The sequence below is a fragment of the Camelina sativa genome, chromosome 5, assembly GCF_000633955.1.
Source record: "Camelina sativa cultivar DH55 chromosome 5, Cs, whole genome shotgun sequence".
Classification (NCBI taxonomy): domain Eukaryota; kingdom Viridiplantae; phylum Streptophyta; class Magnoliopsida; order Brassicales; family Brassicaceae; genus Camelina; species Camelina sativa.
The window spans coordinates 6,578,672-6,594,667 of NC_025689.1; the positions used below are offsets into that span (position 1 = coordinate 6,578,672).

Consider the following 15,996-nt stretch of genomic DNA (forward strand, 5'->3'; position numbering starts at 1 on the left):
TAAAGTAGTTCTGTTTAGTTTCCAGTATGATGAACTGATACCTGTCTTTGCTTAGATTTTGGCTCGTAATGGAGAGCAAAGAGAAAAAGAAAAATGGGTTGATCTTATTGGCGATATTGCTGGATGCATTTCAATTAAGAGACCGAAGGAGGTACCTAGTTAATTGATTATTGCAGTTGTGTTTCTCAGGGTCTTTGTAGCCTAACTGTTGTGTACTGGTGTTACAGGTTCGACATATATGCTCGATTCTCACGAAAGCACTTAACCGTCCACAAAGATTTCAAAGGGAAGCTGCTGCCGCTGCATTGTCAGAGTTTATCCGCTACAGGTATAATGTTTTCAATGTCTTTGAAACTTCTGTTTCAATTTTATTTACTAACACAGTAGTTTTATGGAATTTTACGCGGCTTAGTGATACACTGATTTAGATACATGTACCCATTCATCTTGTAAGCTCTGTTTGGAAAAGAAAGTTAAGGTCAAAGTGAAGAAAATGGGTTTTAATTCTAGGTCATGTGTATACAAAAGTTAAGGAAAGAAAGTCAAAGGACCGAAGCATCGTGCCTGATATGTGTGTCATGAACAAAACACTTCCTTAGTACTTTAAATTCTTAAGTTTCTAATATTTATGAGATGCAGTGGTGATTATAGTTCTGTAATGGAGGAGATGGTCGAGGCACTCTGCCGACATGTGTCAGATGATTCTCCGACTGTAAGGCGCCTTTGTCTAAGAGGATTAGTGCAAGTAAGAGTAATTATGAGCAGTTTTTATTTACTTATCTTGATTGTCTAAGAGGACTAGTGCAAGAAATAGTTATGCGGATCAGCTTTATTCCTTATCAGGACTCAAGTAGGTTTACGAGAAAGTATATACTCCTTTTTGATTATGATAATGATGTTAGATCAATAGTTAATATCTAAAGAACCCTACATCACTCATTATGGAGATGTGTTATCTTCCACTAAGTAAAACAACTTTATACACATATTTATAGCATATTGATGCTATGAGAGTTATTTGGCACATATACTAGAGGATATCTTACCAGTTTTGGGACTAAGATGGTCTGCGAAATTGAAATTGTTTTCTGCTGCTTCTCCTATTTCTGAATAATCACTTAAGCTGCTTTGTGCTTTTGCCAGATGCCATCTGCTTGTATGAACCACTACACAACTCAAGTTATTGGTGTAATATTAGCATTGCTTGATGATCTGGATGAGTCTGTGCAATTAACTGCTGTGTCATGCTTGTTGATGGTAATGCTCAAACCTATTAACAACTGAAGGTTTCTGATTGTCTAGCAATTTGTTTAAATTATATATGCTTGTTTTCTTTTGTTTAGGTCACAGAGTCAGCTTCTAATGATGCTGTTGAACCTATCTTGCTGAATTTATCTGTTCGGCTTCGTAACCTTCAGGTAAGGTCCAACTTTAAGTTATCTGAAAGGTTTTTAATGAAATTAGTATAAACTAAAGCTTTTAGGCTATACTCAACTTTGAACAGAAGTAGATTCACCAAACTGTCAGATACAATTTTCTGAACGGAGTGCGTTGAATTTTACATGAAATTCCAATTTGTAACAGGTTAGTATGGACCCGAAGATGAGAGCCAATGCATTTGCCGCACTTGGAGCATTAAGTAAATATGCTATTGGAGGACAGCGGGAGGGATTTGTTGAGCAGGTGACGCATACTCATTCCATTTCCTATTCAATAAATACGGATGTCGAGGAAAGGAGATATTTCATTTTTAATCTAAAGCTCATTTGATAAAAATGTCTAATATCAGATTCACTCCTCCCTTCCGCGCTTAGTAGTACACCTCCATGACGATGATCTTAGCATACGGCAGGCTTGTCGGGTAATTTTCTTCATATCCTATTGCTCCTTTGCTAGGTTTGAGGTATCTTTGAGTTTACATATCTGTTATTTTTTTTTGAATAGGCAACCCTCAAGCGGCTTGCTTCACTCGTGGACATAATAAATTATTCTACCCTTTATGATTCACGTGCTTTTGGTTCTGACGATAGGTGCCAAATCTATGATTCCAAATCTATTTTGTGCGCAATGACCACCGTTATATACTAAAATTTGTTTATACTTTCAGAACTGACTATGAAAACTTCGTAAGGGATCTCTCAAAGCACTTGGTTCAAGAGTCGGAAAGAGTTGATACTTACATGGCCTCAACCATCCAGGTTAGGCTTTCCTTGATCGATTTTCATAGTTACTAAATTTATAAACTATATTTACATAAAGCTCAAGTGATTACTACCCGATGCAGGCTTTTGATGCACCGTGGCCAGTAATTCAGGCGAATGCAATACACTTCTCCACCACCATGTTATCACTCTCAGAGGATCAGCACATAATCTCTCTCTACTACCCACAGGTAAATAAGAGAAACTACATAAAAACATGCACATAAGTCTTTATTAGTTCTCAAGCCTGTCTCTTGTTCAGGTGTTTGAAACGCTGGTTAGCAAGATGACCCGGTCGCAAGATTCAGTTGTGAGAGCAGCATGCTCATCAGCCTTTGGGCTGCTGCTAAGATCAAGCAGGTCAACATTGTGGAGAGGAGCTCGACTTGATCGGAGCGACTCAGGTAGAAAATCCAATGATCCTGAGTCTGTTAAGAAATAACAGGTGCATTGCGGTAGTGTGAATACCAACCAGTCTGTTAAGAAAAATCCGGGGGTTTGCAATATATATTTTCCATAGGTACAGTGTGCAATGAGAACCCATCCAGGTTTGTGTGTTTGTTGTAAAGTGTATTATGTTTTCATCTTGCAAGGGTTGTCACTTGTGTGTCATCTCTATTACCGAACTCAGGAAAGAAACATTCACACGAAAGTGTTGTAGGCTCTGGTCCTCTTTTTGTTGATTATGATTTTTGAGGCTTCTGCTAGATATAGCTCTCTGAAAGAGTCCAACGTTGGATTTATCTTCATTTACTGTTTTATATGAGATTTTAATTAGTCTTTCAAGTTTCAAACACAAATTCGATCTTGGTAACATTAGTAATTTCTCTTGGCCACTTTTTTATTTATTTATATTCTTAAGATTTGCAGTAAGATTCGATGTAGCTATCAGCGAGCCTCCACGTTGTTTTTTTGTGTCTGTGGATTATCTTCTTTTCGTTATGAAGATATGTCTGGAAACATTTCCTGCGAAGGATGTAGGATGGTCACAAACGGACAAACTACGTATTGGCCAAGAATGTCTTGTAGTAAGCACAATGTGTGGTGGACTTCATAAGAGGTGTTTCGCAAGTAAATTCTGTTTACGTCATCTATTACGTCTTCTGTTCACTTTATTTTGTGCTCTCCACGCATCTTGTTCTATATAAGCTCCACAAATATAAACCAAACCCAAACCAAAACTTGAGTTTCTTATCAAGGTTGAATTGAAATGGCTTCCGAAACAACCAATGATCCTTATCCTCTTCACTTTGTTCTCTTCCCTTTCATGGCCCAAGGCCACATGATTCCCATGATTGATATTTCAAGGCTCTTGGCTCAGCGGGGTGTCATGGTAACAATTGTTACGACGCCTCTCAATGCAAGGAGGTTCAAAAATGTCCTGAACCGTGCCATTGAGTCTGGCTTGCCCATCAACCTAGTGCAAGTCAAGTTTCCATATCAAGAAGCTGGTTTGCAAGAAGGACAAGAGAATATCGATTCTCTAGAAACGATGGAGCGGATGGTACCGTTCTTTAAAGCGACTAACTTGCTCGAAGAACCAGTTCAGAAGCTCATTGAAGAGATGAGCCCTCGACCAAGCTGTCTAATCTCCGATATGTGTTTGCCGTATACAAGCAAAATCGCCAAGAAGTTCAATATACCAAAGATCGTCTTCCATGGCATGGGTTGCTTTTGTCTTCTGTGTGTTCACGTTGTACGCAAGAACCGTGATATCTTGGAGAATTTAAAGTCTGATGAGGAGTATTTCACTGTTCCAAATTTTCCTGATAGAGTCGAGTTTACAAGAACTCAAGTTCCGGTGGAAACATATGTTCCTGGAGAGTGGAAAGAGTTCGTGGACGTTTTGGTAGAAGCGGATAAGACATCTTATGGTGTGATAGTCAACACATTTCATGAGCTCGAGCCTGATTATGTCAAAGACTTCAAGGAGGCAAGGTCCGGTAAAGCATGGACCATTGGACCCGTTTCCTTGTGCAATAAGGCGGGAGCAGACAAAGCTGAGAGGGGAAACAAATCAGACATCGATCAAGATGAATGTCTTAAATGGCTTGATTCTAAGGAATCGGCCTCTGTGCTCTATGTTTGCCTTGGAAGTATCTGCAATNAAATTTTCCTGATAGAGTCGAGTTCACAAGACCTCAAGTTCCGGTAGAAACATATGTTCCTGGAGAGTGGACAGAGTTCGTGGACGTTTTGGTAGAAGCGGATAAGACATCTTATGGTGTGATAGTCAACACATTTCATGAGCTCGAGCCTGATTATGTCAAAGATTTCAAGGAGGCAAGGTCCGGTAAAGCATGGACCATTGGACCCGTTTCCTTGTGCAATAAGGCGGGAGCAGACAAAGCTGAGAGGGGAAACAAATCAGACATAGATCAAGATGAATGTCTTAAATGGCTTGATTCTAAGGAACCGGCCTCTGTGCTCTACGTTTGCCTTGGAAGTATCTGCAATCTTCCTCTGTCTCAACTCAAAGAGCTAGGGCTAGGCCTTGAGGAATCCCAAAGACCTTTCATTTGGGTCATAAGAGGTTGGGAGAAATACAAAGATTTAGTTGAGTGGTTCTCGGAAAGCGGATTTGAAGAAAGAATCAAAGACAGAGGACTTATTATCAAAGGATGGTCTCCTCAAGTCCTTATCCTTTCACATCATTCCGTTGGAGGGTTCTTAACGCACTGCGGATGGAACTCGACTCTCGAGGGGATAACCGCTGGTCTACCGCTGCTTACATGGCCGCTATTCGCAGACCAGTTCTGCAACGAGAAACTGGTCGTGCAGGTATTAAAAACTGGTGTAAGAGCCGGGGTTGAGAAGCCTATGAAATGGGGAGAAGAGGAGAAGATAGGAGTGTTGGTGGATAAAGAAGGAGTGAAGAAGGCAGTGGAAGAGTTAATGGGTGAGAGTGATGATGCAAAAGAGAGAAGAAGAAGAGCCAAAGAACTTGGGGAATTAGCTCACAAGGCTGTGGATGAAGGAGGCTCTTCTCATTCTAATATCACATTCTTACTACAAGACATAATGCAACTAGCACAATCCAATAATTGATTATACCTCATCTTTCCATGAAAATTTAATAGATTTTTTTGTTTCTTTTTGAGAAATTTAATTGGATGGATTAGTTACACACTTGTACGAATCAGCGGAAGACAAACATAGTGATAACTTTCACTTTCTGGAGTCAAATTCCAAAAAGTTGGCTTAAAGTTCGTTTATAGAAATATATAAAGTTAAGGCTGCGCTTAATTTTGAGGTTTTCCTCCGACATATCAGTCGTGGGTTTAAATTACAATATGACCGGGTGACTATGATAAATGTAAATTATAAATCATATGTCAAATAATTTCATGAAAAAAATGTGAAATGATTAAAAGTGTAGTTATAAGTATCCATCTATGGAATAAGTTTTCTATTGTGTTCAAGGCCAATTTCAGGAACTTTATATTTTACATATTTAAAGTTTGAACATGATTAATTTTGTTTAGATAGTCTAAGTAAATCTAGATTAACATGCATAATAATTTACATTTAACATAACATAAAACTAAACTTTTAAAATATGTCTTGCACTTAGAAAAATTAGATCCAACGATTTGGATTCTTTTCTCAAAATGAACAAATTAGAATTATCAATTATGTATGAGAGACATACATATACAATTTTTGTTTAATTATGTATGAGAGACATACATATACAATTTTTGTTTTTTTTGTTCTGGAATTATTTAGACTATATCTTTCAATCTAAATAGAAATGATTTTAATCCGACCATTCTCCAACTAAAATTGTTAATTAGTATTCACACATGTAAATATAACTATCTTATATTGAAATAATTACTTAAATTGAAGATATATCAACAACGGCTGTAAAAAATAATGGCTATAACCCACACGTTGTATAGTACATGTGCATGAGACATTGTGACCCATAGAGACTTCTTTTGTTAACACGTCTCGTAGTAGATATAGTTGTCATGGAAAGAGTCAAATACGATTTGGTTGTGGATCTTTTAGTGCCACTTTATAAGAGTTGAATGAAACTTTGATATTTCAAACAGAAATCGATTTTGGTACGTAATTTCTTCTTTATATATTAGTCTTTTGAGACTTGCATAGCATGAGAGCCCAAATTTGATTTTGCGTCTTGCGGATCAAGTCCCCTTTTATTTCATTTCTGAATAAAATATATTTGTAAGCTTTTCCAGTAAAGAAGAGTCAGACGACGCAAGATTCAGTTGTGAGAGCAGCATGCTCATCAGCCTTTGGGTTGCTGCTAAGATCAAGCAAGTCACAATTATGGAGAGGAGCTCGACTTGATAGGAGCGACTCAGGTAGAAAATCCAATGATCCTGAGTCTGTTAAGAAATAACATGTGCGTTGCGGTCCGTGTGAATACCAACCAGTCTGTTAAGAAAAATCCGGGGGGTTTGCAATATATATTTCCATAGGTACAGTGTGCAATGAGAACCCATCCAGGTTTGTGTGTTTGTTGTAAAGTGTATTACGTTTTCTGTTTTCATCTTGCGAGGGTTGTCACTTGTGTGTCATCTCTATTACCGAACTCAGGAAAGAAACATTCACACGAAAGTGTTGTAGGCTCTGGTCCTCTTTTTGTTGATTATAGATTTTTGAGGCTTCTGCTAGATATAGCTCTCTGAAAGAGTCCAACGTTTGATTTATCTTCATTTACTGTTTTATATGAAATTTTAATTAGTCTTTCAAGTTTCAACCACAAATTCGATCTTGGTAAAATTAGCAATTTCTCTTGGCCTCTTTTTGTTTATTTATATTCTTGAGATTTGCGGTAAGATGTGGCTATCAGCGAGCCTCCAAGTTGCTTTTTTGTGTCTGTGGATTATCTTCTTTTCGTTATGAAGATATGTCTGGAAACATTTCCTGCGAAGGATGTAGGATGGTCACAAACGGACAAACTACGTATTGGCCAAGAATGTCCTGTAATAAGCACAATCTGTGGACTTCATAAGAGGCGTTTGGCAAGTAAATTCTGTTTACGTCATCCATTACGTCTTCTGTTCACTTTATTTTTTGCTCTCCACGTATCTTATTCTATAAATATAATAAACCAAACCCAAACCAAAAAACTTGAGTTTCTTATCAAGGTTGAATTGAAATGGCTTCCGAAACAACCAATGAACCTTATCCTCTTCACTTTGTTCTCTTCCCCTTCATGGCTCAAGGCCACATGATTCCCATGATTGATATTTCAAGGCTCTTGGCTCAGCGGGGTGTGATGGTAACAATTGTTACGACGCCTCTCAATGCAAGGAGGTTTGAGAATGTCCTGAACCGTGCCATTGAGTCTGGCTTGACCATTAACTTAGTGCAACCGAAGTTTCCATATGAAGAAGCTGGTTTGCAAGAAGGACAAGAGAATATTGATTCTCTTGAAACGATGGAGCAGATGGTACCGTTCTTTAGAGCGACTAACTTGCTCGAAGAACCAGTCCAGAAGCTCATTGAAGAGATGAGCCCTCGACCAAGCTGTCTAATCTCTGATGTGTGTCTGCCGTATACAAGCAAAATCGCCAAGAAGTTCAATATACCAAAGATCGTCTTCCATGGCTTGGGTTGCTTTTGTCTTCTGTGTGTTCACGTTGTACGCAAGAACCGTGAGATCTTGGAGAATTTAAAGTCTGATGAGGAGTATTTCACTGTTCCTAATTTTCCTGATAGAGTCGAGTTCACAAGAACTCAAGTTCCGGTGGCAACATATGTTCCTGCGGAGTGGAGAGAGTTCTTGGACGGTTCGGTAGAAGCAGATAAGACATCTTATGGTGTGATAGTCAACACATTTCAAGAGCTCGAGCCTGATTATGCCAAAGACTTCAAGGAGGCAAGGTCCGGTAAGGCATGGACCATTGGACCCGTTTCCTTGTGCAATAAGGCGGGAGCAGACAAGGCTGAGAGGGGAAACAAATCAGACATCGATCAAGATGAATGTCTTAAATGGCTTGATTCTAAGGAACCGGCCTCTGTGCTCTACGTTTGCCTTGGAAGTAACTGCAATCTTCCTCTGTCTCAACTCAAAGAGCTAGGGCTAGGCCTTGAGGAATCCCAAAGACCTTTCATTTGGGTCATAAGAGGTTGGGAGAAGTACAAAGATTTAGTTGAGTGGTTCTCGGAAAGCGGATTTGCAGAAAGAATCAAAGACAGAGGACTTATTATCAAAGGATGGTCTCCTCAAGTCCTTATCCTTTCACATCATTCCGTTGGAGGGTTCTTAACGCACTGCGGATGGAACTCGACTCTCGAGGGAATTACCGCTGGTCTACCGCTGCTTACATGGCCGCTATTCGCAGACCAATTCTGCAACGAGAAACTGGTTGTGCAGGTATTAAAAACCGGTGTAAGAGCCGGGGTTGAGAAGCCTATGAAATGGGGAGAAGAGGAGAAAATAGGAGTGTTGGTGGATAAAGAAGGAGTGAAGAAGGCAGTGGAAGAGTTAATGGGTGAGAGTGATGATGCAAAAGAGAGAAGAAGAAGAGCCAAAGAGCTTGGAGAATTAGCTCACAAGGCTGTGGATGAAGGAGGCTCTTCTCATTCTAATATCACATTCTTACTACAAGACATAATGCAACTAGCACAATCCAATAATTGATTATACCACATCTTTCCATGGAAATTTAAACATTTAATATGACTTAAGCTTTAGAGCAATGTATTTTTTCTAAGATCATTGCAAAGTGGAAACCAGATCTAGCATAAGAATAGAGAGCTATTACATTACATTACAATGATCCATGATCGTAGGACATGTTTCTTATTCTAAGATCATCGTGAAGTGGAAACCAGATTGATAAACAATATAACAGAGAGCTATTACATTTCTTATTGCGCAAGTTACGAAGCAAGTGCTCCAATAGCTTAAATAATAGACCAGTTAAGGTTCAGATAGCTCTTGTTTCATCCATCATATGCTTTTGCACCGGTGATTGGAATTTGTGATAGTCAGGAAGTGTATTCCACCACTTTCTAAATGTCGAACCCTCCAGAAATATATCCTTATCATCAACTTCTCCTTCTGTGATCCATCCGTCAAGCAACCCTTCTCATGTCTTAACTCTTGCCTTAACTTCCTCATATGGCTTTCCCTTGAGTTCTTCGACCTCAGCCCAAAAGCATGATCCGCACTCTGATCCTGATATCTTTAGCATCTCTTGCATTACGTCGGGTTGTAACCCTAAGTTAAGATCATTTACCTTGCTCCAAAACACATCTTATGCTATCTTGCCTGTTGACTTCAATTTACAATGTTCGTACCCTCTCTGAGCGTATATGTAACGGCTTGGTCTTCCTCTTGCCATGTACGGCCCTGTGTCTTCATTCTTTAAATGTCTATGGTAGTTTGAAATATCAAGAGGTTCAGTTAATCTGCGGTATTGAGTAGCTAAAGTGATCCAGTCTTCCCTGCCCTCGAATCCATCTGGAAGATGATCTTTCTTCACCAAACCAAGCCCTTCGTCAAAAATACCGGCTAACTCCACTCTCTTGACGTTTGCTTTGAAGTCATTCTCTTCATTTGAGAATCTGAAAGAATCGTAATACCCGTTTTTATGAGCTTGGCACTTTGGCTTGTATTCGTCCATTATCCAATTTAGTCTATCAACAATTTTATCTCTTTTGGAATCTATCTTCTTCTGATTTTCTTCCCGTTGCTTCTCAGCCTCTAATGCAGCATGAATGCATTGTTTGGCTCTTGTGCTCTGCAAAAAAAGGAAACATGAATGGTGTAGATGATAGCAAAAACATGCAAGGACAGAGTTATGAAGCTGCGAAAATTGAAAAAGAGAGTAAGATTTTACCACTCCAAGGTCATTGAGTGCTGAGCCTATTGAGTTTTCTCCATCCAGAAGCAGGTTATGTAGATCCAAATGATTAAGCAACTTAATCCCAATCGATTGTACCAGTCCCTCATAGCCATGGTGATCTGTAATGCTTCGAAATGGAATCGAAGACCATTCTTGTTCGTCGCTACACTGAGAAGTGTAAAACAACATTTGAAGAATGGCGTCTGAGTTGTTTACTACAACCAATCTTTTCTCTGTAGAGAAGACAAAAGTGCCTACTGGTCTATAAGGACTTAGCTCAAGAAAACTAGAAAGAGTTTCTAAAAACGCTTGACCGTTTCCAATCAACTGATTGACAGCTTGGTAAGCAACAGTTGATGTGTCTCGCATCACCGTTTTGTAAAACTCTGTTATTTCCTCGTCGTCCTCTTGGGTTGAAGAAACTCTTGTAGGATCCAATTGGCCAAGAACACAAGGTAGTGTTTGCTCTATCGATGCCTTCCAGAGCAAGCATAATCCGAGGGACAATATCGAATCTTGTGACAAAGTTCACGAAGAACCGGCTCCAGTTCTCTCTCCCAAGTGCGTGCTTGAAGATATAGTCACCAACCAAAGGAGCTCCAAATGTCACACAACGAGGCTCACGGACAACACTCGGATTGCGTATCAAGTACTTCTCCAAATACCAAACTGTTGCTAATATTGCAGTTGCTCCTCCTGAAGAATGTCCTGTGAACACAATCTCTTGTCCTCTATCAACCGCTCTTTGCACCTGAATAAAGCAAGTTTCAGACACAGTCTTTTCGATTAAAACACATTTTTAAGAAGGTTTCTGTTTTTTTACTTACAGAAGCATGAAATGAGGTTCTTGGACCAATGATGAGTTCAAGATTCTTGAGGAAAGCTTCGTTAACAGTAGCGTCAACGTTGTTTCCGATGCTTCTCATACAAGGAAACTCAACACGCTTCATCTTGATTTCTCCAAATGGAGATTTATTACCCGTAGCGAACAAATCTTTCACCGTGAAAGATGGTCGGAAGGCGAAAAAAACGATTCCTCCGGCTTCTTCTTTGATATACGGCTCGGTTTGGTAAGCTCCTTTCGACACCATCCATGATTTGGTGATTAGATCACCATTGATTCCCATAAGAGCTTCAAAGGCCATTTTGATCTAATCTCTCTTTTCTTGTGGACTTTTTCTTCTCTCTTTGTCTTTTGAGTCGTCTTGCTTCTTTAGTCCTCCTCCTCTGTTAATTTATTACAGAGATAGAGACGGGAGTAATTACCCAAAATACCCCATCGGAATATTACAAATCAAAACACTGTACTGCTATTTGTTAAAGTTAACTAGGACTCAGACGCCGGAGACATGGCCGAGGAAATATTTTTAAAAAATGTAAATAAAATTTAAAATTTAAAATTATATATTATAAAATCATTTGAATATAATAGAATGGTTTGAAGACATAAACATTAAACATAAAATATTACTAAAAACACAATTATTAAAATGAAAACTTATTACAAAAAAATATTACGTAGAATAGACGTAACATTGTTTAAAATATTATAAATATATAAAATATTTTATGAAGAATTATGATAAAGAGTTACAATTAAAAAATTATTATAACAAAGTGATTCTAACTAAGAATATTGAACTGGTTGTAATTTCTAATAATAATTATAGTTACAAAATATATTTAATAATGAGTTCAAATGTATCAACAATAAATTAAAATTAAAATACACAACTTCTAAAAATAAAATTTTAAATATTATAATAATTTTTTACGAAAAGTTATGATAAATAGACACAACTGTAAATTATATATTAAATTTCTATATTGCTATAATTATTTCTAAAATTTTAGTTAGAATAACGTTGAATATTGGATATTAAAATTCAAATTATTTAGATTCAACATAAACAAAAAATTTGTTTTAACAAAAAAATCATTGTTTTGCTATTGATGAAGAGACGAATATATAGAGAGTTCAAAAGATATGACTATTTAAATAGACATACCTATTAGAACGAAAAAGTTATGATGTAAATATATGAATAAAATATGGTGAAAAGACACAACTCTACATTGAATAGTTACAACCGTATAAATATTAAATAAATAAATAAAAATAATTATTTTACGAAAATGTACAACGAAAAGTCTCAACTGTTGTTCGCATTTATTCCGATTGTTATTATTATGTAGATTTAAAGTTTGAACATGATTAATTTTGTTTAGATAATCTAAGTGAATCTAGATTAACATGCATAATAATTTAAATTTAACAAACATAAACCTAAAGTTTTAAAATGTCTTCCACTTAGAAAAATAAGATCCAACGATTTGGATTTTTTCTCCAAATGAACAAATTAGAATTATGTATAAGACATACATATACAATTTTTGTTTTTTTTGGAATTATTTAGACTATAATCTTTCAATCTTAATAGAAATGATTTTAATCCGACCATTCTCCAACTAAAATTGTTAATTAGTATTCACACATGTAAACATAACTATCTTATATTAAAATAATCACTTAAATTGAAGATATATCAACAACGACTGTAAAAAATAATGGGCTATAACCCACACGTTGTATAGTACATGTGCATGAGACATTGTGACCCATAGAGACTTATTTTGTTAACACGTCTCTTAGTAGATATAGTTGTCATGGAAAGAGTCAAATATGATTTGGCGGTTGTGGATCTTTTAGTGCCACTTTATAAGAGTTGAATGAAACTTTGATATTTCAAACAGAAATCGATTTTGGTACGTAATCTCTTCTTTATATATTAGTCCTTTGAGACTTGCATAGCATGTGTAACAACTCATGACTCATGAGAGCCCAAATTTGATTTTGCGTCTTGCGGATCAAGTCCCCTTTTATTTTATTGCTGAATAAAATATTTTTGTAAGCTTTTCCAGTAAAGAAGAGTCACTAGACGAGTGGAGGCCAAGAAATATCCTCTTCGCTGACCAAATTTTCAATTATTATCTTATTACTTGATGTGTCTAGCGTCATCTATGGCATCATGTTGGTGAAGTCTTATCCGTCTTATATAATCTCACGATCACATACACACAAAGTCACACAATCCAAGAAACCACAAAACTTGAGTATTCCATATTGAGTTGGGACCGGTATGGCTTCGGAAAAATCCCACCAATTTCATCCTTCTCTTCACTTTGTTCTCTTCCCTTTCATGGCTCCGGGCCACATGATTCCTATGATTGATATCGCAAGACTCTTGGCTCAACGTGGTGTGACCATAACAATTGTAACGACGCCTCACAACGCAGCGAGGTTCAAGAATGTCCCATCGAGTCTGGCTTGCCCATCAACATAGTGCATGTGAAGTTTCCATCTCAAGAAGCTGGTGTGCCTGAAGGAAAAGAGAATATAGATTCGCTTGACTCGATGGGGTTGATGATGGCACCTTTCATTAAAGCGGCTAATATGCTCGAAGAGCCGGTCATGAAGCTTATGGAAGAGATGAAACCTAGACCAAGCTGTATAATTTCTGATTGGTGTTTGCCTTATACCAGCAAAATCGCCAATAAGTTCAATATACCAAAACTTGTTTTCCACGGCATGGGTTGCTTTTGTCTATTGTGTATGCATGTTCTACGCCAAAACCTCGAGATCTTGCAGAATGTGAAGTCGGAAAAAGAGTATTTCTTGGTTCCTAGTTTTCCTGATAGAGTTGAATTTACAACGCCTCAACTTCCTGTGAAAGCAAATGCAAGTGGGGATTGGAAAGTGTTCATGGACGAAATGGTAAAAGTAGAATACACATCATATGGTGTGGTAATCAACACATTTGAAGAGTTGGAGCCTGCTTATGTCAGAGACTACAAAGAGGCAAGGGCCAGAAAAGTATGGTCTATTGGACCCGTTTCCTTGTGCAACATGGTAGGAGCAGACAAAGCAGAAAGGGGAAACAAGGCTGCCATTGATCAAGATGAGTGTATTAAGTGGCTTGATTCTAAAGAAGAAGGCTCGGTACTCTATGTTTGCCTAGGAAGTATCTGCAATCTTCCTTTGGCTCAGCTCAAGGAGTTGGGGCTAGGCCTTGAGGAATCTCGAAGACCTTTCATTTGGGTCATAAGAAGTTGGGAGAAGAATAACGAGTTAGCTGAGTGGATTTCACAGAGCGGGTTCGAAGAAAGAATCAAAGAGAGAGGACTTATCATCAAAGGGTGGTCTCCTCAAGTCCTTATCCTATCACATCACTCCATTGGAGGGTTCTTAACTCACTGCGGATGGAATTCAATTCTTGAGGGAATAACTGCTGGTTTACCGCTCCTTACATGGCCGCTATTTGCTGACCAATTCTGCAACGAGAAATTGGTCGTGCAAGTACTAAAAGCCGGTGTAAGAGCCGGGGTTGAGATGCCTATGAAACCAGGAGAAGAGGAGAAAATAGGAATGTGGGTGGATAAAGAAGTAGCGAAAAAGGCGGTGGAAGAATTAATGGGTGAGAGTGATGAAGCAAAAGATAGAAGAAGAATAGCCAAAGAGCTTGGAGAATTGGCTCACAAGGCTGTGGAAGAAGGAGGCTCTTCTCATTCTAACATCACATTCTTGCTACAAGATATAATGCAACTAGCACAATCAAAGAATTGAGCATACGTCACTTTTTTTTTGTTTATAAATATTTAAACAGCAAACAGTCTTTTATTTCCTAAGTTATATTTCTGAAGTCATCTTTAACTTCCTAAGAGTTGGTATAAATTTCGTTTAGACATATCTAAATATATAAGGCTGCGCCTAATAATCATAAACGAAAAACAAAGCTTTTTAAAGGGATTGACTTAATCTCATTTGTTGCTTTTTTTCTCGAACTTACTACTTTTTACCAGTCGCGGATCTTAGTTGATTAATAGTTGGAATACAATAAATAAATATAACTATAAGTTAAATAAAAAAAAGTTTTTAAAAATAGTAAATACAGTATGTCTCATAAATAATTGATGTAATGATATAATCCGTCAATTATTTAAGAAAATATACACTACATACCAAATTTTACTCTTTTATTTACAAAACGGGTGAAAAAAAAGAAATCATAAATTAATTTATAATTTTCCAAAGTTGACAGAAATGAATATATATATATATATATATATAATTAATTTACGAATTTCATTTATCACATATTATTAGTGTTTTTTCTAACAAATATCATATATATATATATATATAATTGTTGGTAATAGAATGTATAAGAATTGAATTGAACTTTAAAATGATAAATAGAAATCGATATTGATAATGTCCGAAAGAGCCATATTTTGTGTTTTTAAGACTTTTATAGCATATGTATAGTTGACGAAGACTCCACGTCTGGTTTTTGTGTCTTTGTAAGCTTTTTCGGTAAAGAAAAGACACTTGAAAACGCATAATGGTCACAAAAGGACGACAGAAAAAAAGTTAAAAAATAAGGAAGCAATTGAGAGATAAGATTTAGTCAAGAAAGAGACTCAACCAACCCAAAGAGCAAAAAGCTGTCTGAAGTTCTTCCTATACCTTCTTGCCATGGTGGTGTTAATGATTTCTCGGTCTATAGTTTTGAAGATGGTAGATGGAGAAATGACTTGGCAGTTGTGTAGGATGTTATTCCGCTGCTTCCAGATTGCATAGACTGCTGCTTGAGCAGCGAGCTTTCTAAGCAGAGTTGGGGAAGAGGCTGAACTCCTTCTGATCCATTCCAAGAGGCTCTCCCAGTTTCTGAAGATGACTGGGGGAAGTCCAAGTCGAAGCAGAATTGATCTCCAGATGACAACACTAAAATCACAGGATAGGAGGAGATGGTCTCTCGTTTCCAAATGTGCAGAGCAAAGACAGCATGACGCCGAGACCTGCAGACCCCAAGAAAGAAGCCTTGCTCGCGTAGGAAGCCTGTTTAAATGAGCAATCCAGAAATGAAACGCATTTCGTGGGGTTGCACCCTTAAACCAGATAA

At 37.5% G+C, this 15,996-nt stretch overlaps 3 protein-coding genes and 2 pseudogenes across 4 annotated transcripts in view; 4 read left to right on the forward strand and 1 right to left on the reverse strand.

Annotated features, from left to right (window-relative positions):
• Positions 1-2,967, forward strand: part of LOC104785841 (protein SHOOT GRAVITROPISM 6) — a gene marked incomplete in the record, with an annotated part of 16,474 nt that extends 13,507 nt beyond the window's left edge. The window contains 11 exon segments of the mRNA XM_010511131.1: positions 56-151; positions 228-328; positions 640-745; positions 1,144-1,257; positions 1,344-1,418; positions 1,585-1,683; positions 1,790-1,861; positions 1,945-2,030; positions 2,108-2,198; positions 2,285-2,392; positions 2,464-2,967. Coding sequence (XP_010509433.1) covers positions 56-151; positions 228-328; positions 640-745; positions 1,144-1,257; positions 1,344-1,418; positions 1,585-1,683; positions 1,790-1,861; positions 1,945-2,030; positions 2,108-2,198; positions 2,285-2,392; positions 2,464-2,643 — 1,128 coding nt within the window.
• Positions 3,325-5,447, forward strand: LOC109133067 (UDP-glycosyltransferase 73C5-like). 2 transcript variants are annotated; one of them, XM_019245738.1, is made up of 2 exons: positions 3,325-4,139; positions 4,490-5,447. In XM_019245738.1, exons 1-2 carry the CDS (start codon positions 3,412-3,414, stop codon positions 5,247-5,249), a joined length of 1,488 nt encoding a protein of 495 aa, XP_019101283.1. In that variant the 5' UTR covers positions 3,325-3,411; the 3' UTR covers positions 5,250-5,447. The 2 variants fall into 2 exon arrangements, with proteins under 2 accessions (XP_019101283.1, XP_019101282.1); XM_019245737.1 differs by having other exon boundaries at positions 3,329-3,961; positions 4,312-5,447.
• Positions 7,034-8,951, forward strand: LOC104788953 (UDP-glycosyltransferase 73C5-like). Its single transcript, XM_019245736.1, has one exon. The coding sequence runs from the start codon at positions 7,336-7,338 to the stop codon at positions 8,821-8,823; it is 1,488 nt and encodes a 495-aa protein (XP_019101281.1). The 5' UTR covers positions 7,034-7,335; the 3' UTR covers positions 8,824-8,951.
• Positions 9,088-11,380, reverse strand: LOC104785843 (annotated as a pseudogene).
• Positions 12,859-14,849, forward strand: LOC104785844 (annotated as a pseudogene).

What these genes read in the sequence shown, in the direction of transcription:
- LOC109133067 (XM_019245738.1), top strand. Translation starts at nt 3,412, where the DNA reads ATGGCTTCCGAAACAACCAATGATCCTTATCCTCTTCACTTTGTTCTC. An exon ending in AAAGACTTCAAGGAGGCAAG is followed by an intron (nt 4,140 to 4,489) that starts GTCCGGTAAAGC and finishes CAAGGAGGCAAG; the next exon opens with GTCCGGTAAAGCATGGACCA.
- LOC104788953 (XM_019245736.1), top strand. Translation starts at nt 7,336, where the DNA reads ATGGCTTCCGAAACAACCAATGAACCTTATCCTCTTCACTTTGTTCTC.